Source organism: Varroa jacobsoni, unplaced genomic scaffold (assembly GCF_002532875.2).
Source record: "Varroa jacobsoni isolate VJ856 unplaced genomic scaffold, vjacob_1.0 scaffold_675, whole genome shotgun sequence".
Classification (NCBI taxonomy): Eukaryota; Metazoa; Arthropoda; class Arachnida; order Mesostigmata; family Varroidae; genus Varroa; species Varroa jacobsoni.
The window spans coordinates 77,460-98,475 of NW_019213577.1; the positions used below are offsets into that span (position 1 = coordinate 77,460).

Sequence of the window (21,016 nt, forward strand, 5' to 3'; positions counted from 1 at the left end):
CGATCTTGGTGGTTATACAGGGTTGAAAATCTCGTCATGCAAATCTATGGAGCTGGCACCACAAGCGGCACGTCAGTCGAAACAACGCTACGTAAGGTTGGCTCTGTCGATAATGTGTTTTATAAAATTATTTTTATTTTAGCTGTTTTGTCGAATTGGAAGTGATCATCTTAAGATAGTTTTTTTTTCTAGGTACAAAAATAAGGTCCCTATCGCTTCAAAACAGTGCGGTTCGTTCCACCTAGCAAATTAAGTCGTAAGTTGATTTAGTAAAATTTGAGAAGCTTATTTTTTGCTCTGGTGAAATTTCTGCATCAGCATTCTACGGGAGACATCGCAGCGATCAAAACTATTTGACAATGGTGTTTAGTGATTCCCTTGTCAGATAGTCATCTGCTTCAAAAATAATAAATTCAAAGCTAATAAAATTAGACAATAATTTACTTAATTCCGCGAATAAAAAGTGGTTAAAAATATACGCAACTTTACGGGTAGTTTACAAAACCGGGCAGCTTCGAAGGTAATCCTTCATGTAGGGTCTCTCATTCATCCCTTTGTAAATACGAATTCGAAGGAGGTCCCATGTACGTGAACGTAGTCATCATGAATTGCAATACTTGGCTAGATCGTTCTGCATATTTTCAATAGTGCGTGTTATAGCAACCTGCTGCAAAAATGGCACAGATACAAATTCTACTTGAATGCTAGATAACTTCATAGATTGCCTATGCTATACTTGTTCCCGCCTCTTTGGGAAATATGAGGGTTCCTTATTATGACGACGGCTGAGTTGACAGCGGACTGGGTTACGTGTGAAGGTTATGCTAATAAATTGAAGTCGACTATGAGCGACATCTTTCTTGCCGCACGCCAATAAGCACACGGGCACCCTTTCGCCTTCAAAAGCTCTACTTGTAGGAGCGAAAACACGCATGAAAGTTCCTTGAATCAATACCATAGTCGGTTCTAGTAAAGTCCCTATATTATGTTGTAGAGTCCGACGGGCTTTAAAGTTGAATAATTTTCGCTTAATTTAGTGATAATGATACGATGATTTCTTAATACGTGCTAAAGGTACCCTTCTTTTTATTGCCCACCACTCTGGTAGCCGTCAAGTCTGCCATATATCTACCATTAGCGTTACCACGCAATTTTTCTATTCTCTAAGTAAACCAAGAAATGATGCTTGTTAAGTAGCTACCCTTTTTGAGGCATAAAGAGCCCTGCAGTTTTACCGAGTATTCCTTTGTTTAGTAGGCAAACACATTATCATTATTATTGTTCAACGACTCAAAGTTTCTTTATTGAAGTTTATTGAGATAACAAACAATTAAGAAACACGTTTAAGGCATCTGACTCCGTTCGTGCCTATTTTCACTAGAAGTCATCAAGGGTGCAGTCAGTTTAGTGATAATATTTTTCGTTCAATTACATTTCGAATCGACAGGCGATTGTGTGGGAAGCCTTCTTACGGAGCAAAGGTAAATTGATGTTTACACACGCATATTTTTTGGACGACCATGTCCTAGAGTCAAAATAAACCTCAATTAATGCCAATTATTCACCTAATTGTTCTGCATGCCATGTCTATTCAGTCTCAAACGAGATACTTATGCCGGCATATAAATATTGTTTACCCTCTGCCTGTGGTATTATATAAAAAATAGGTCTTGCATTAAGATGTCTGTGTGTTACTCCCAGCGGGCGCGTTTCAGCGTATAAAGCTTAGTAAATGTATCGTCACATTCTTATCAACGAGATGTTGTTCACGATTCAAAATGTGTGTTATGCGCCAGTCAGTCATGTTAAAAGGGAAATTATATAAACTAATTATACTAAGCTCGATGGTGAAGTTTCTGGAATTAGCCCCTACTGCATGCGCACAGCCTAAACCTAGCGAGAAGCTGATTTGCTTTGGAAACGCGTTCGTTACGCGACTTGTTGAGACTCTGCTGGACCGCAACCGTGAAAACCTGCAGAAAAATGAACCGAACTCGTTAGGCGAACACGATGAACATATTGGATTTTTTGTAAGCAGATATTTATAAGCATATGATAGCAGACAGTGTCTTCCGTGCAATGGTGCAAATGCTCAATGGCTAAAATGAAGTTCTGTAAGCGGAATCACAAAAGCATGTAAACATTTTATCTGACGCTATCCTTATTACCCCCTAGCAACGACCGAAGTCGTCTGCAGTTAGAAGCAGACGATAGCACTGCTTACATATCGCGAAGCAAACCTATATAACCTATTGATATTACCGTGATCCAAATCACTCCCTCGTGTGCCCCCAGACGATTTGTTAGGTCTGCTCGGTAACTGTTACAAGCACTGTGAATAACCCCTACAATATGATAAATCATAGTTTCACTTGGCTCGCCGTATTCACAGATGAGGTGTACACCTCAGTTGAATCGTATTACTTTCGTTTTGGTTCAAAGAGTTTTTTTTTTTTTGTATTATGTAAAGAGATAGCGTGAATTGTAGCGTTTGTTCAAAATTTATTTGCAGAATATATTAATATATTCTGCGAATAATGTATTGAGAAATTCCTCCGTGGACTAACGCGCATGCTGGTTGGTAATATCCATCACATGTTTGAGCTGGAGTCCAACTTTTGTGCTGAGCTTAATCAAAGTCAAAATTCTCTTGTTACCCATATAGAATTAGCTATATGTAAAAACACGATATGCTTTTTTTCTAGCTCAGGAGACTTTTGCTTTAAGTGGGCGTTTGAACGTCAGCTCGGGATAATCCGGATATATAGCTGTATAGCAACGTAAGGTAAAGACCACAAGGGCAAGCATGGTCCAGAAAACGCTTTTTTTTTTTTTTGCTGGAAGTTTCACTAGCCATTAAATGTTTCAAGCAAAATTTGCCGTTCTTAACCTGATCGTTCTGTGTATTTTTTTTCTTAATTGTTTCTTTGTGTTTTGATATACATACTTTGTGTACAGAATAATGAATAAAAAGGAATTCATAAAAGATACCTTCTAAGCCGCCGAACCTTAAGGATGTGTAATTTTAGGAACACTTTTTTATGCTGCTAGAAAAAACTTGGGTATTGCCAACTCGCTTCCAATAAGATATTGGATCTACTGGAATCTTTGAGTTTCTAGAGCGAAAACAAACTAGCGCAAATACCTCTTCTTTTAATGACGTCCTTATAGGAAGTATTCTGGGCAGCAAGTAAACCCTAAAAACAATTTACAGCGCTTTGTGTAACTGGCAAGAAGCAAAACGTCATGTGTGTTCTATATTTTATATACCTTTTTATTTATTATTAACCTACTTTGCTTGATTTCAGGGTGACTTCAAATCACATTGTGATTATGTTAAGCCTAAATTGTACAATACATTTTTAAGTTGGCTGTAAAGCAATAAGTTAATGTTCTAGGATTCAGTTTATCGCTAGGGCATAATTAAAAAAGTGAAACTCTTATGGCAGACATAAACCAGTGATTTTTATTAGCTCCTACCCACATGATACCTTGAGTTGAGCCATGTGAACACGGACAAAATACGCTTTTCGATCTTAGAATCTATAAGCGTATTATTCAACAGATCTATTGGAAACCGGCATTTTACAACAGTACTTCGTTGAAGTGGGCTAGTTCGCTTATCTCAAAGACTGAGCAATAAAAAATATAGAGTATGCTATAGATCTAACTTGTTACGGTTCAATGTACATTATAAATTCGCCTGAGTACGGTGCTAAATTTGGAGACGAAAATAATATCTTTTTTTCTGTTTTTTTTTTTACATATATTTTTTTATGTACTTTTGTCATGACTTCTATTTCGTTACCAGCAGTATAACAAATTGCCCATCGGTATTTAGACCATCGAGATGCACGCTCGGTCCACATCGTAAAAACTGCAAATTTAGTTTAAGGTACAATACATATAGAATTTAGCCCATACTCAAATCGGGTTTTCCTTAAGTCAATACTAGTTCGACGCAAATGAAACAGCGACGCACTCATAAACTAGGTGCCACATTATCAGACTTCTTGGCGATACAAAATTTTACCAACCGCTGGTGTAAAAATGATGATAGTATCGCTCAATTAGGTTTCGTAATGCTACGTACGACGGTGTGAATATAGATTACCAGTTGTCTGCAGCTCAGTGATGCTCTGTGTTTTTGTTGCATTTAAGATGGAAAAAATATGTTTTTATGGGTCTAGATATGGATTTCACATGAGTCGCTAAATTACTTCCACGTTATATGTGGCGCAGTATTCAAAATAGACTTTCTGCGCCATATCATGGACCTAAAAAGTTAAAAACATGGTATCTTTTAAAAAGAAAATAAAAATAAGACATTCGCTGTTCGTCGATCAACGGGGCTCATAACCGTTGATGGTGAGGATCCAGTATTTATACATATCTGAGAATGCCTTCGATGGACTCGAAATGATAAATATTGTACGTTCGCCTGGACGTTTACCTGCTTTAGGAATCACCGCTATCAGTAGATTTTTCAAGCATAAAATCTATATTTTGGAAAAATTGACCTCCCCCGAGATGGCCAAATATCAAAATCAACGTAGTGTCTTATACTTTATGACAGATGATGATTAGATACATCTTTCTAGATGATGATCAGTACAAAAAGGATCTGGCTTACAAATCCTGTCTAATTTAGTCGTTCAAATTTTTCTAAGGGTGTCATCCTTTTAACCGTCTAAGCACTTTAACTAACACCGAAAGTTTATCAGCAATATGTGGGTATACACTATGCAATGGAAACCGCTGTGAGAAATCTGTCAACATAAAAACAGCGGCAGACAAATACCTCATTGTAAAGAAAAAGCGGAAGGAGTGTGTACTATACAATATCTCGAAGATTTAACATGAATTATACTTGTACCATTATACTGAGCATCATTACAGAATCAGTAGATACTACAGCGCTTTCAGCACTTGAGAGCAACAAAAAATTACATTTAGCGTTACCATTCTCAAGAAGCGACCCCGAATTCATCGAAAAGATAGACTTGTCCAAGAATAATTCGGATTTCGCAAAAGACAAAAAACTAATGTCTCGATATTTTATATGATATTAAAAACAAAAATCAATCGAATGGTGCGGATCTTTGTCGAACTGATACACAATTGTAATTCGTTGCAAAATAGAACGACGAGTGAGTATTGCAGGATACTGGTTACATGAGCGCAATATTGCTAGGGCTTATATAAGGCTCGATTTCTTTTTTGGTATGAATAGCCATACAGGTTGGCAATGAGATGTTAGATGAAGTAGCTGATCCAATGTCCGGGCTGTATTTAACACTACTTTGTTTCCACAAATTTATAGTTGTTAGACTTCCCACTTTGAGGATATTAATGTGGTGCTACTTTCTTTTGTGCAGTACCTACACAATCCGCGACTATTCAACTTGTCCAAAGGGAGAATTCATGGTGAAATTACCGTCGATTGCACCTCCAATCCGGTTTATGCTGTTCTACGTATTCCGTTGATGGTACCCGGGTTCGTCTTTATTTATGACTACATTTTTCCTGGATACCTCGCTTACGGAAAGGTTATCATTACTAGTGATAATCTGGGAATGATTTTCACAATTGAGACGCCTCTTGCAGGTGAGGAGGACAGGCATAAACTAGAATAGTTTATATACTCGTACTAGAATGCAGTCATAATAAAATGGGACATTATTGCCACATAGTCATGCTAAGAAGACAAAATGCACACGCATAGTTCTCATGTTAAAATTAATTTCTAATTGGTCCTCTTTAACTGCTCGCAGTTGAAGTTCGCTACCCGTCTAGCCATACACTGGCTCATAGAAGAGCCGAGAACGTTAGCATTTTTCAGTCACATCCCACATATAGTATAAACGTACCTTTCTTCTTAATTTTCCATTCAATGAATCTCTAATTTAGTTAAAAACTCTAATTAAAAGTTTTCTTTGTAACAGATAGATTAATTGGCAGATTTAGAAAACTGATTCATTCATTGAGTGTATTTATAACATTGATTATATTTCTGAAAAAGACCCGGTCAGACAAAAATGGTAGAAAAAATTGCTTTTGTTTTCGCTGGCAAACAGGATATATCATAATTCGAAGTTCTGAGCATTTCTTAAACGACGATATACAGACACTCCACTACAGATCGACCGACTGCCGTCAATCAAATAGACCCAATCAAAGAGGCCTAAAAAAGAGAACTTTTTTGGTTTATTGGACCGACCCTATAAAGACATACACACACATCTCACTACGTATGTGCCTCGATGTCGTTATGTTACATACTGGTGATAACAGCAAGATACATTGTGTTCACGAAGGAGCTCTTTGTAAGTAATAGGAACACTATGTTTCTTTTTTTAATTACATTTACATCTACTTTTACGCTATCTAGTAGTATATGTCACTGGTTGAGCTTGAACTAGCGACCCCCTAGCTCTTATCACCTAAAACTTTAGCTACCACGCCGATCTGTAGAATAAGGAAATCATGCGATGCACATAGTACGCCATAAAGGTGCAGGTTTCGATTGTTTCTTTTGTTTTTATATAAAATATTCAATTTCAGCTCGCAGTACTGAAAGAACAATAATAACGTCTATAGATGTCTTCCGCTCTGATGACTTCAAGCTCAGTTTTACTGGACTTGGTCCAGTCACCCGGGCCCTCAGCTCAGTGTTTTACGTCGCGTATCGTGTCTTCCCCAGCGTGCCTCTTGGACTATTTACAGTGCTCACAGTTCGCATTCTTCAAGAGTATATCGACAATAACCCCTTGCCCCTGTAGGGCACAGACTGGTCCTACAGTTGCAGTACTTCTTGGGAGGTTACGCGTTAATGGCAGAAAATGCATATCTACTTTACCTTGATCCAGTCATAATGTATGCTTTAAGCAGAAATGTTACTGTATGGTTTGTTTTATGCCTTATCTGATATCCTACCTAGCGGCTAAAACATACCGCTGCAACGCAGTCGCTCAGCTATAAAGCACCGTCTAAATTACTTTCTTCTGTAAATGATAATGTGGATACTTACGAATGCTTCATTTTGATTTTGTTGATAAAGTCCTTGCTTTATCCATATATCAGGTAATATACCCCCAGTTGTGGGGTCTTCTTTTTACAACCAAATCGATGGAGTGAGCTATTGGCGCCGCACTGGGACGAATGCAGCTATCTTTTGTTAGGTCGATAAATAGATTCTATAGCTAGGAGCTTGATAAGAAAGTCGTCTCAGGTTCAATTTTTTGCGTGGTCATAAGGTCTAAGAACGCAAGTTTAAAATATGCTTTTTTGGTTAAATTAAGCTAAGAAGACATTGGGACCTCTAACTGTAACTTTCCATGCCTTTTTTTTTTTTCGCTAAACAGTGTAAGGCACTAGCTTTTATTATTAGGCTCATTACACGATGTACGATTAAATATGTAGGAGTCTCATTTTAAGAAATTGTATTACGGTGTGATACCTCTTCGGTTCATGTCGGATGGCTTCGCTATAGAACTATAAAAATTAAATGTCAACTAACGATTCTGCTGTGTTTATAACGGGAACCAGAACCTGAACTGGAGGATAAGCGATTTTAGCTCTGTAAACAGAGCGAATATTCTGACCACATGCAGAATGTAAATTTGCATCGCACCCTTCATCGGATGGAACCGTCTCTTAAATTCGCTCATAAATAAGTAAATTAAAATAAAGGTTTTCAAGGACCATTTAGAACGAGTAGAGCGTGCTACAGATAGGTAATGTCCTCTTAGGTCACGAACGACAGTCAAGCCTTCAAAGCGCGATTCACAGGACACGATTATACTTCCATCCGAATTGTAACAGATTGTGATACGAGCGCGTTAACTTGCCAGCAAGACGAGGCCAACTCCTCGCCTACCTTTAGAACCCTTTTTACCAATAATACCAGGCAGTAAATCGAAGTGCCTTATATATAGTATAACAATAAATGTGTGCCTGAAAGAATAAATCATTTCACCCCGATAACCTTTAACTGAAACACCCAGATATTGAATGCCTTGTACACAATGTTTCAGGAAAGAGCCCCCTAGAATGCAGAGTTGCTAGTAGCATTCCCAGTAATAGTAGTCATTATAATCACCATATCATCTTAGTGATTAAAATCTATGTCATAACATTATAATGGGTAATAGTATTTCTATCCTGCATTTGCAAATGAAAAAGCACTATAATTTTCACCCTTAACACTTTTCTATGAAATACTTCAGTATTCATTCAAACCTTCATTTGCCTATATAACAATTATTCTTAGCATTATTCTTTAAATGGCGTTGTACGATTCCATTGTATTAGTTCATGTAACGAAATCGTTAAAATGATAGCTCAAAGCTAAGCTGAGGTGTGACAGTAACTTGAAATTCTATCAAAAGCGGCATACGAGGGCAGGTTTCGAAAATTGTTTTATACCTCCACTAGGTTCTCGACATTTTTTGTTACACAGAAAACTCCAAAGTCAAAGGGTCTCCTCTCGTAGGCACGAGCCTCCTGTTTTACGCTCGCTTGCTTAATGCGCCATTCAGATTTAAAAACGTTGATGAGCAAGAGGATGGAACACGTGGAAAAAGCCTTTACATCGTGCTTTATGTAATCCTAGAAACGTGTGAAGTCGTGTTAAAGCTCACTCCGCTCGGCTACCTTTTTATAATGCAGGAAATTTAGCTACCGATTTATGTGGGCAGTTTTCCATCTGACAATGCAAACAGTGACTGCCTACGTTGTCAAGGCGGGTTGCTACAGCTGTTCAGTCTATTCGTTCAACAGAGCAGCCGATAATCGATAGTACTTCTTTGAATACAAGCACTTTGTCAGTGTCAGAAACAATACAATGCTAATACGGCGGACGGCTATTATTACTCGTAATAGTTCAGGACTGATGAGTCTTGCTTATAGAGGGAATACTGTTAAGATCTTTGGCTGACCTTATGCCTGGAGCATTTCACAGTTTTCAGTCCTGAAGTCTCTGTAAGCGCTAACGTGGAAATTGCGAGATACGCTATGAAGATAGTTAATTCAGATAACCTATCGTTTTCAATGTCAGGTCAAAAAAGGTATAACTTGCCCTTTAACTAGATACACTGCAAACGACCCTGCAAGATATTACAATGTAGGACGACTTTTCCGGTAATAAATGCCTTTCTCTTTCTGAAAAGCCTATTTTTCGGTAGTCAATCAAGTGCAGATTGTAGCTAAAAAATACGATGAAGTCTAACAGTATAGGGTAGCTAAAATAAGGACGCTGAGTCGCTGGGATGCATACCCACATTCTCGAATATATTCCTACCCATAATAAATCAACAAACCGACTACTTAAATGGGGTTAGGTACAGGTGGGCTTGATATGGGCATAAAGTAGCCTTTTTTACTGCTGGCCATCCTGCCACAAGGTATTTACTAATTTCGTTTGTAATTGATGTCCTATATGTATATATATATACAAAATTTTAAACATTTCAGTGTTCATTCTATACCGACACCATATATAAATACATGTGTCGATTGATTTTTGCTCCTTATTCTGTAGATGTATACTTTTCATTTGTTCTGTTAATTATCTGCTGCAAAATGGCGTCTGTAGGAGTCTCGTTCGTAATCTGTTTCGGTAAAAATTAACATGACCATAAATAAACAAACGAAGTTTGTTTATGTGATACGCTTATGAACCTTCTGTCAAAGATATGTAAGTCGAACATGAAAGCATAACGAAACTTGGTTTAAGTCATCTCTTAATGTTCACAGTATTTTTTTAGAAAAAAGGAGATCCAAATTTTTGGCAGTAACTCATAAGTTCAGAATTCGGCTCCTCACGATAAGTAAGTCCCTTGTATCATAAATATCTTCTTATCTTTCGGACATTCCGCGGAAGATGCGAGCCTAAGCCGAGTTCTCGAACTTTCTCCTTGGGTAATTTATATCGTACCTTACAGGGGAAACTTATTACTCGTCGGACACCGATTCGGGTAAAAACACGTTTCCATGACTTTTCTGTACCAGACAGCGTAACGTTATTATTTTACCCCTTTAGCTCGGCACAAAAGCCCGCCACATTAAAAAGCGCGTGGTTGCGAATTCTCTTTGACTAGCGGTGCACTCCGTTGTCTCCCGGCTTGTCTTCTACTAGAGGCTGATGTCCCACTACTTGCTAATTGGAAGAAGCGCCCGCTAGCTAAAAATTCATCTTGGTTGACGTTAGCTTCGTGCTTGTGTTGTTTTTATCAGCACTCTCATCAATGTTGGGGATAGCAAGGCGTTGCTTCTGCAAACTGCTATGGAAAGGTGTCGCAAGCGCAGGGCTAAAAGTCCTATCTTCCAATGCACGTGAGTGTTTTAATACACGATAGTCTCCCAGCGACAACTGCATCACACATATATACATTTACATATATGCTAAAAGCAAATGGCTTTAAATAAACAAACGGTATTACAGAGAATTGTCTATTCTGTTAGTAGAACCAGACCGACTGTGACGTTTGGCGCCTTTTATAACGAGTTCATTTACATTCCACACTGGTTTCGCGCTACGCATTTCAACCTGTTGAAATACATCATTCGAAGGACGACCACTCCCACTCGGAAACGGTATCTGAGACAAAGTCTTATGTTGCGTTAAATTAGTGTAAAAGTTGTCATATGTAAGAATTGAATTTAGGGACCCTTAGTGAGGTTGTCTGGGTTCTCATGCTGAAGGAGACATATTTCTTGCAGGAACGTTTGGAAGTAATAAAGAAAAAATCGAAACATCTGGGTAAAATTCGTGTATATAAAGGTGATCATTTAGATATTCACTTAATAAAAGTACTGTATACAAAAATGTTTGTTGTTGCTCCCACGACGTGTTTTAATGTTGCGTACGTTATTCTCTCTTTTCCAACTCTCCATCGAGGCTTTCTTAGTTACGATCTAGCTTAGTAAGTTCGCTTTATCCACTCGGCCACGCAATCACACTGACGCGCACTTTATTGCCGGAACCAATAGCACCCTTTAGTAATGCATAATTTACGCTTAAATTTCCCGCGCTGCTGGCCCACCAGAGTTAATTAATTTGGACACTTCGCGGGAACGCTTGAAATGGCGAGAAAGCAGGAAGTAGCGCAGAGAAGGCCTGTACAAGAGATATCTATAAAGCCAAAGGCTAGTGAACGGATACATATCTAAGCACGTTTTTCACTGGCCGTCGTTCTCTCTTACTCAGCGCGGTAGCCTCGTCCAGCTTCCAGCAAACTTCTATTCGTCGTATTTTTTTCATACTCCCTATTCCGTCGCCTTGCCCGCTCCTTTTTTCTCTCTGCTTGGTTATCTTCGCCATGGGCTGAATAGCTTCCGAATTCCGAGCAGTTTCGACAACAACGAGAACTAGCTGACGCCCATTGACGGCTCAGCTGCTCCGCTTTTGGTGCTCAGCTCCAGTCGTTAGATCTCCGTTGGCCTTTCATGTTCTGTGTTCTTGTTAAACACAACATTAAGATCTTTTTTCCTTGCACACAGCTGTTTAAGAGAAAAGGGTTCGTTCTGCCATTCTTTCCTCGCACTTTATCGTCGAGTAGTAAGCGACCCCCGAAATTCGTCCTTTTTGAGCAGACAACCCGAGAAATCTGAGCCATTTGGCTGGCTCACCATTACTAAAACTGTCGCTGCCGTAGCCGCTGCTCGTGCTACCTCAAAAGTAGTGAACGAAGCTATTCCGGCTGGGCATTGTGAGACTTAGCAACTACAGTCCTCATATGCCTGTTGGAAGGGCAAGGTCGGATCATTTGTTTTGTATTATAATTCACTTCCACTGTCGTTGCTTCTGTTGTTACTTCTACTACCCGGGCCTTCAGATCCATCTGATGCAGTCAAACATGGCAACGCGAATCTAGTTACTTTGTACCTCTTCTTGCCTGCCTTCTTCGTGCCACTTCTCTAGCGTCCGATATGTTGTTCACCGTATGCAATTCGGCGCCTTCTATTGCCGGGACGGCTAGTTCTGCTCAGCGCCGGAATGGCGATGAACTATGTGCGTGTATATACAGGTTTCCTGTCACCACGTGGCTGGCCTTCGATAGCACGTATTTTCGGGAGCAGCGGCAATAACACCCATAGGCTTCAGAATTTTTTTTCGGTAGTCCGGGTTTGGCGTCGGTCGCCATTGAAGCAAGTGAAGTGAGGGCGAGATAAAAGTGAAGTGGTGATGGGAAGTTTACGTAAAGATATCCAAAAAGATATACGATATGTGATGACTTATATCTGAAAGACCTATATATATATATATATATAGAACTATTGTAAATTTGCTGACTTGTGGTATAAGGTGTTCGGTCTCCACCTTAGTATGAGCGAAGAGCGAGCGTACATGTGTTACGGTGCGAAGTTACTTTTAATTTTTTAGTAATTTAGGGTAAAAAAAGAAGGCCTGGCTTTAGAAATGTTTTCGGTTGAGCGACCCGATAAAAGTTAAACCAGTGATTAAACCATAGTGACGATTATGACATAGATTAATGAAAACCTTATCTAGGAGATGCTAGAAGCAAGCAACGAGCAATTGAAAGTAAATTTGGCTACGATCAAGGCAGTGCACGGTACCTCACCATTATCACATATCGCTGTGAACTTCGTTATGCTTTTAAAGTTAAAAAAAGTGTGTGTATATAGCGTAATAATTCTTAAGTAAGCTTGTTGTAAAAAAACTTCACAAATTTTCAAGCGACACATACATTCTTTTTCTGCACTTATTCACCTATTACCGTCCGCGGTTGTTATATCCGCCGAATCTTATGCCGTGTAATATTTAATTTTCGTGACAGGCTCTCATAGCGTCATTTTTCTCTTTCTCTTCATATCGTTCGGCCGTTCGATCAAACCCAGAAGCTTCTGCGTCTTTCGCCTTTTTTTCACACTTAAAAAGTGTTTAAGAGATCTGTAGGCATAAATTTCTCGGAGTAACGCAAAGGCAAGGACTGTTCATTCTATGCTGTGTTTCTGTCAGAGACAGTCTGTCACCAGCAGGGCTGAAGGCTTACACGCTGAGAATTATGTCTGTTACTTTGTTTTGTATCCGTGCCATCGTGTGTAACAGGATCACCGCAGAAGAAGCGATGTCCGTGTTTGACCGGCTCTACTCAGTTCCACTAGTTTCCATCGGCTCAGTGAGCGCCAAAAGCCACGAGAGGTCTCTTCTTTGCCCACTGCGTGCTCGTCTCTTTGGTTTCTCCCCCCAAACAAATAGAAACGGACCTTTTTAGCGAATAGGCAGAAGTAGCAGCTGGAACAGTTAAGCCAAGCCTTATGAACGGCCTTTTAGCCCCTTACATTATTTTTTCGATCTATTTTATTCACAACGAAATACAGGGACGACCATTGAGCAACCGCAATTAGCACCCGCTCACCGGTGCGTACGTAATATCCAACTACCCTTCAGACAACCAACCCCTAGTGACAGAGCGATTCACAGCGGCTCGATTCACTGGGTTTTCTTATCGAACATTAGAATTACCCTAAGAGTTTACCGCAGGTACTATATATTTCGTAGCGTTGCATCTTGTAACGTTACTGGCAGTATTGCACTTCGAATCCAACCCGTTTGTAACCTATTTTTGTCGCCAAGCTCCAGCCGGCACAAGGTCTCGTTGTTGTTAGTAGAGCACCGCCAATTATCTAGTCAGACACCTTTATCGATTGGACCAGTTACTGCTACGGTTGGGCAGCATATGCATACTGGAACTGCGAAAAGCAGGCAAACGTCTCGACGGCGACGGCTACCAAGAAGCGATTCTATGGAAAGTCGGTGAGGCACAACAGCCCTGTCAATGCATCGGCTCTGTGTGAAAACTGCCTGTGCAGCTCGAAGAAGTGGCGAAGCCAAAGGTAATCATAGGAGAGATCAAAAGGGTGGTAGTCTGGAGGAATAGGCGTTCGCGGCTTCTGTGCCGGACCAGAAGCACCTACAGAAAAATCACGAAGCAACGAATGAAGAAGAGAGAAAGAGGAACGTTGGGTCGTCGATGTCTAACTGAGACCAATTGGGGTAACTTGCAAGCTGGCCTTCATTTGTAGATATGCAACCTGTATGAAATTCTATGTAAATACATTCCTCGCTTGACAGGCGGTAGCTGTTTTACATATAGATGGCACATATGTATTCTGGGCTGCCTCAGATTACGCGACTTGAACAATATCTCTCCAAAGATGTTTTGCGTAAATCGGTAAGGTCGCACGAGACTCATTTCTGTCGATAGACACATTATGCATACGTAGTGAATTAGTAAAATGTACATAAGTTAGCCATGTGTGGGTCGTGGCCAAAATTCAGTAAATGAAGGTGTGTGTTTTGGTCAAGCCAATGCCCGACGACGTTCGATATAAAACATACAGTGATCTCTAAGCGATCACTGTAAAGACAGTGCGTGGTAATTGTTAAGGTTTTGTCCGTGAGACTCTTTCGTGAGAAGACAGCGTGTTAAGCACGTTACATTGAGTGGCCAGTAGCAGAGTTCAGCTCGAGTTCGATATTAACTTCCGACAAAATTTCGATGACCACAGATAAACGTGAAATTTTCAAAAGTACGTGTCCGTATATAAGCCGAAGTCAGACAAGACCATAAACTACAAAAACTGAATTTCGCTTCCAAGTCGTGCCGTATCCAGCAGTTTACTATTACGTCAAACGACAATTTCACATTTTTCACGTTTTTAGCAGGCGGCAACAAAATCAAGCTCACACGACTGAGAGTGATAAAATTAAAGGAAATACTACTAAGAAATACCACAATAGCCCGTCCCTTTTGTTTGGCCAAATACACAGCACCTTGATTGATGGGCGACGATGACAATATGTTCAAGTTATGCGCATACAAGTAACGTTCATATTGGACCCGCATCCTCGGTCGTGTAACCGCACAGGTTCAAAGAAATACCGATATCAATGTGGAAGCAGCTCACAGGGCTTAATATCACTGATAGGTGCTGAACTTGTAACTTAGTCAATATGATGTAATTATTGTTACTCTCATTAATATATACAGGTTGAAAGCTCACACAACTCGTTTATACCGGTAGGTTGCGACTAATTTTTATAGCAACATAATAGAATAGAGAAACTGTCCCCGGAATCGTAGTCAGGTGAAACGCAAGGCTGAAAAACCTTTTGTAATTTTTGCCCATCACGCGTCATTCAGGCCTAGGCAGAAAAAACTAGTCGACAGCCGCCCTGAGGGAGCAAAATTGGATCAGTATATTCTATTTATGTTTCAGAATGTCCTGTTCGATAGAGTGTAACGAATGTCTATTGCAGAATGACTCAATAAAAAATAAATCAAATGGTTTTTGTAACCATACGACTAAACAGCCCGCGCAAAGTGTCCACAGTAAACTTACCTGAAGTGGTTCTAATTAAAGTTCGTTACATGTACGTATGTATGTAACAAGTTATCCAGTTGGATCTTTGGTTCGATTGAAAATATCAACATGATCGCAGACCTGCATAAATTTATACACGAACTTCAACGCAGGCGGCAAAACAATCCTATTCTATCGAACAAGTTAGACTTACATCCTAGCGAAGCATGTTAAGAACTTATTCTTGATGACAATAGTAAGCTTGGAAATTTTTTTTCATTTGTCCGTGTATGTGTCAAATTGCGCTTAGAGACTCTCGCTGCCTTCGCCTACAGGGTCTGTCGTTTCATCTGCTCCTTCTACCAGTGGTCGATATCGATTAACACAGAGAAGCAAATATTTGGAACGCACACACATGCGACCCACGCAGCAACTTGATGGCAGTCTTCTTAAAGCGATCACCAGTGGACAACATGTCGTCCAGGAAGAAGCGCTGATGTCCTGCTTGTGCAGGTCTACTAGGAGCGACTGTTGAACCGAGACTGTTATCAAAAGCACCAACTAGACTGTCATTGCAGGCACGTTCAAGGTCCGATAAGCCTGCGACTTTCTCTCTATATGGCTGAAGAGTATGGCTTGCTGTATTACTGGCGCTCGAAATCTCTGCGTCTGTTGAACATTTACCTCAAGGACGAAGAGGCCCGCCCGTTGTTTTCCCTTGCCGTTGTTCTCATGAGCATATATGTACATACATATATGTATATACATGCGACTTTATATTTCCCCAGAGTCGGCGGTGGAGGAACCATTGCGTGGCGTGGCGGGTTGTAAAATTCTGTGTCTAACTTGGATTGTAATCTACATTGGCATGGCGATAAGGGCAAGCTTTCCGAGGGCGCATACGCTTTCAAACGCCAATGGACTGACTTGTTCCAGCGCCGTGAATACTGCCGAAAGGTATGCACATCTCACATTTGCAGCACATTGTCCTCGAGCAAATGTATATATAGAACAAGATGCATTATATTAGATACTCGCCCACTTACTCACTCAGTGGTACTGATGTTGCCTAAAACAAAAACCTGGCGGGCGTGAAAAGGGATTGGCAAGAAGGGTGAGAGTGACTATATACGTACGAAGATCCTCACTACCTTTACGATTTACGAGCCTCGGAGGACCTGAAGACGCTAATGCACCGCACACTTATCCATCCGAATGTCGTTCTAGCGTTAACTAGAGACAAATAAAACGCCTTTTTCTTGCCCCAGATGGCCGGAGAAAGAGGACCAAAGACGTCAGAGCCTTCTAGCACGAGGTTGACACAATTCAACTCGACATGCGCCTCCGCGTTCGACAGCCATCATTCGAAGCAAGGAAAAATTCAACCTTTGCAACCACCCGTGGGCAAGCGATTTCATCTAAAATGACGTACAGATTGTCGGTCTAAGAAATTTCCGTAAATACTAACAAACGTATTTGAGTATAGAAAATGGATACATAGATAGATAGATAGATAAGCATTGCGAAGTACTTTAATTAAATCCCGGCTGCGCAAGAGAAGTTTGCCACATTATATAGGCAGTTCGGCGTATGTTACCTGAGTATGGCAAGCTGAAGCGTCGTTTCTACTTGAACTATTATTGTTACTATGATTACGTGTGTATGCGAGTAAAAAGATTACACCCCTGATAATCTAGCTTCTATTATTTTGCAAGGTTTTTTTTTGATTTTCGATTAGCGCATCCTCTAGGCATTCCTAAGATTATGTACGCATGCCTGCATCCGCGCATGCCAAACACACCTTAAGTGAGTGAAGTTCTTCGCTTATACATATACTTTTGCGCCATCCGTGAGCTTCCACGTTTCTATCGGCCTATTCGCGAAGGCCACAATGTACAGCGGGTTGACGGTGATGACGCCAACCAACTATCCAGCTAGCCAAGTAGGCCGAAGCAGCACGAAAGGTAACACATATTATACAAGTGATTATTAATACAGTTTGTCTGCAGCCCGCATTCGGAAAGTTTCTTTCCTTGTATTTAACCAACGAATAGCAGGTTTATGCCGGCATCGGGGTCTCGCAAACCTTTTATGTTGCTTTCGCAGCAGATACGAATAGATTTGTTCGACCGGTTCGTCACCTCACCAGGCTACATACGCCTTAGCTCCGATGTCTCAAGTCGCTTGAGCGAACCCTATAAGGTTCTCACCGGTAGGCAGTTTGACAAAATTCCGTCCTAGCCTGTGGTGGTTGATGGTAATTAGCTGGCATATGTGAGTGTACGCACTTTTGGACTATTACTTTAGTCCATTCAAGTTTTACTGTGAAAAAGATCTGTGGTGCAAAAAACCGCTAGTCCTGTCGAACGCTGCCGGAGCGCGTCGGGCACACGGGTAGTTCGGGAAGTAGAGACCTCGCTTAGCAATACTACAACAGTTAATCGCCCAAATATCAAAAAGTATCTCACGTGCTTGTATGAAACATGAAATAATTTGAAATTATATTTAGCTTTTTCCGCGTTTATTGGCCAGCTTTACTGAAGTTCCTTTTTCATCTGAATTATATAGGGAAAATCTAATTTCCCAGAACTCTTATCACACAAAGAAATACATTAATATCACAGTAACAACCAACTTTTGATTCATTTTTCTAGACGAAAATTCAGGTATACCAAAAGATAGAACCGGATTTTGCTTGTTAGCCTATATAGTCAGTCTGCGAGCATAGTGATATGATAATTACGTTAATAATAAGATAAATAAATATAGAAAAAATGACTAATGCGAGACTTATAACTACGACGAGATGACAATTTTATGAAATATTATTAGTAATCAAGGCGACCGTCGATCTCCACACTTTGATCACTCTTTCAATTCGATCGGAGCAGGTATTCTATTAGGTCCATCCGAGTAAGTACCTATTTTATCTGTTTCTTTTTTTCTAGTCGTCGTTCGCGCTCTAATCAATTTTATTTCACTTGCCCTAGAATCAATTTTCCTGCACACGACCGCCGACCGATTCGCTACGAACTACACAATATATGATACGTGCATTGACGCGTACCAACTGGACTGCTGCCTTTGTTTATTTCTCTTTTTTGATGCCAACCGTGGTTCGCTCCTGGTGACCCGACCGGTATTTTCAACGACATTTCGAGAACTAAGTGACCACATTGTACGGATCTGCTCACGTTGTTGCTACTGTTGACGGGAGCGGCGCGATCAGAATCAACCATCAGTGACGTCTGAATTTCATGACAAAAACGCTGATCAACACACACATAGACCAACTCCTCTGGTTGGTTTCGGGTACGGCACGGCATACGGTAGAGCGCTCTCAAGGCACAATAATCATTCGTTTTTTTGGTAACTCAATTGACGCCTGCTGAAGTGACCAAGCGGGTTCTCGATTGATGATACGTCTCCGGCTGAAGGCTTCGTCTGGGCGTCAATGCACAGCTCGGCTTGTGTTCTATTGCACCTTTCTTCCCACACTAACACTGACACATGCGCGTTTTTTAGTTAACTGTGTCTCTCCCTTTCGGATGATCTTTTTTTTTTTATTTTTCTGCGACGCTTGTAAATAATGTGTATCATGACGACGCAGATCAATCACTGACCTATCTATAGAGCAGCACCAGAAATAGCCTCTTTTTTCAGCCTTGCGCAATCCTTGCTGAAAGCTCGCAATGATGAGGTGCGGTCACGTGCTTCATTTTTTAGCAGACAATGCTGGCCTTGTCCACCTAATCATCAGCTGTCGTTATATACTGTGAAGGGAAAGGCAAGCGTCTATTTATATACATGTGCCTGAGTGAATTGAAAGGAATGAGACTGATAGCCTGTTTTCGTCGTATGTTTCTCAGACTCTGGGTTTACATCTGTATGTATCAAGTGTGCATTATCCGGATCTCATCTACCAGCAAAACAAATAATTATAATCAATAGTAGTCAGCCTCCGCTGCCTATTTTTGTGCACACCACTCGTTGGTACCTCTGCTATCCGACTAGTGGGGAATTACAAAAGTTTGCTGAAAGTGGACTGGGGTAGGATTTGATGCTTAACAATATGCTTATCTATGTGGAAGCAGGGTATTTGAAGAAAGGAAACGAAGAAAATAAAAGCGAACGGTTTATTCTATCTATACTCCGATCTAGCAGTACTAGTATTCTGATCTAGTCGTGTGACACTTGGTTGAAGGGAAGGGGGGCCCTTTTTTCCAAGCTAATAAATACTATTAATTCAAATTAATAAGAGTTGGGGCACTGAAGGAGATATTACGGTTGTCCACTGTTGGACAGAGGGAGTTCCGCTAAAACAATTAATCTCGGTTAAATCGGTACCCCCTGTCGCTCCCACAACTGCATCTTTGTGATCAGTCGTTTGCTTAATGTAGGTGAGGCCCGAGATGCTTCAGTCAGTGAAAAGACTGACTTACAAAGCAAAACGCCGCCAATTCATTGAATCTCTAGAGGGTTTGAGTGACCATGGAAAGAAACTTGGACTAACAAGAGAAACTAGTAGTTGACATGGCACAATGGTATCAGATATAAAAACCGGTGGATTAAAATGAGACGCGTCAAACAGCCAAATTAGAGCCTGAACTTTTGCATCATATCAAAATAAGTAAAAAAACACCCTAGGACCCACAAAAAAAAATAGTAAATATTTACGTAAGTTTGACATAACATCGGTTTTTTTTTTAAATCGTTACTATTATCACAGGCTAGATCCTGTGTAATTACGATTTGGATCGAAAGACACTATCTGCCATAAACCGTTGAGTGAATCTCTGGACTTTGACTTCATTGGTATTAGACTTTCCGGCCCTGTTATATAGCCAAGCCAACGCTGGACGGACCGCACGCTGCTAGCCAACGTGCATAAATGTCATCGAAGATCAGTGAAACGACAAACCTCCTCTTGTCTTAGTTTGTTGGTTACGAAGACTCTAACGGGATCATAAGGTTACAACAAACAATCGAACACAACATTTTCTATGTGGTAGGGAATGAATTCCGCATACGCATATATTAATGGGTGCCACTATGCACAGCCCGATCAAGCAAAAGTACCCTGCTTTAGATCAATGTCCATTGCGCGCATCTGTGCTTTGCAGAGGACGTCAAATCGTAGCACGTGCTTGTAACGTGAATACTATTCAGACCGAAGTTGATAGTTGTTTGTTAAAGTCACATAAATATTCATCCAGGCACGATAACCTCTGAACAAAGGAATGATTACTAGGTACCAACTCATGCTTCCATGTTAAAGTTACACCCGTCGTTCATACCACTCCTGACTCGATAAACGATGCTTCATTTACATAAGCACTTCAGAAGCTCTTCATTGTAGCTGTTTGCTTTTAACTGATAGTTTACCCGATGTTGGGTGCACGTTTGCGTCGTATGTGCCAATGTCAAGGCGATTAGTTTTGTTGGAGGCTTTATGCGTCCTAAAAAAGTCGTTGACGAAGATCACTTGCCTATTTAGGCCTTACTACGCTCCTTAGTTTGTGGGGAAAAAAAATCTCAATTCATTATTTTCAACTCGGTGTCAAATTTGATTTTATTTTTTGTTTTTAAACAATAAACATCCATACTCTATAATTAATTAGCTGCTTTATACCGATTTTAATAGTTGTTTTGTATGGTACCACTGTTCGTATTTCAGTTGCTATAT

General features: G+C 40.3%; 2 protein-coding genes across 2 annotated transcripts in view; one reads left to right on the plus strand and one right to left on the minus strand.

Annotated features, from left to right (window-relative positions):
• The window catches only part of LOC111262566 (aminopeptidase NAALADL1), a 74,375-nt gene that overhangs the window by 902 nt on the left and 52,457 nt on the right, over window positions 1–21,016 (minus strand). The window lies entirely within an intron of this gene.
• LOC111262567 (uncharacterized) lies at window positions 1,319–7,332 on the plus strand. The gene is made up of 3 exons (XM_022836900.2): window positions 1,319–2,030; window positions 5,379–5,607; window positions 6,565–7,332. Exons 1-3 carry the CDS (start codon window positions 1,779–1,781, stop codon window positions 6,780–6,782), a joined length of 699 nt encoding a protein of 232 aa, XP_022692635.1. The 5' UTR covers window positions 1,319–1,778; the 3' UTR covers window positions 6,783–7,332.

What these genes read in the sequence shown, in the direction of transcription:
- LOC111262567 (XM_022836900.2), top strand. Translation starts at nt 1,779, where the DNA reads ATGTGTGTTATGCGCCAGTCAGTCATGTTAAAAGGGAAATTATATAAA. An exon ending in ATGAACATATTGGATTTTTT is followed by an intron (nt 2,031 to 5,378) that starts GTAAGCAGATAT and finishes TCTTTTGTGCAG; the next exon opens with TACCTACACAATCCGCGACT. An exon ending in AATTGAGACGCCTCTTGCAG is followed by an intron (nt 5,608 to 6,564) that starts GTGAGGAGGACA and finishes ATTCAATTTCAG; the next exon opens with CTCGCAGTACTGAAAGAACA.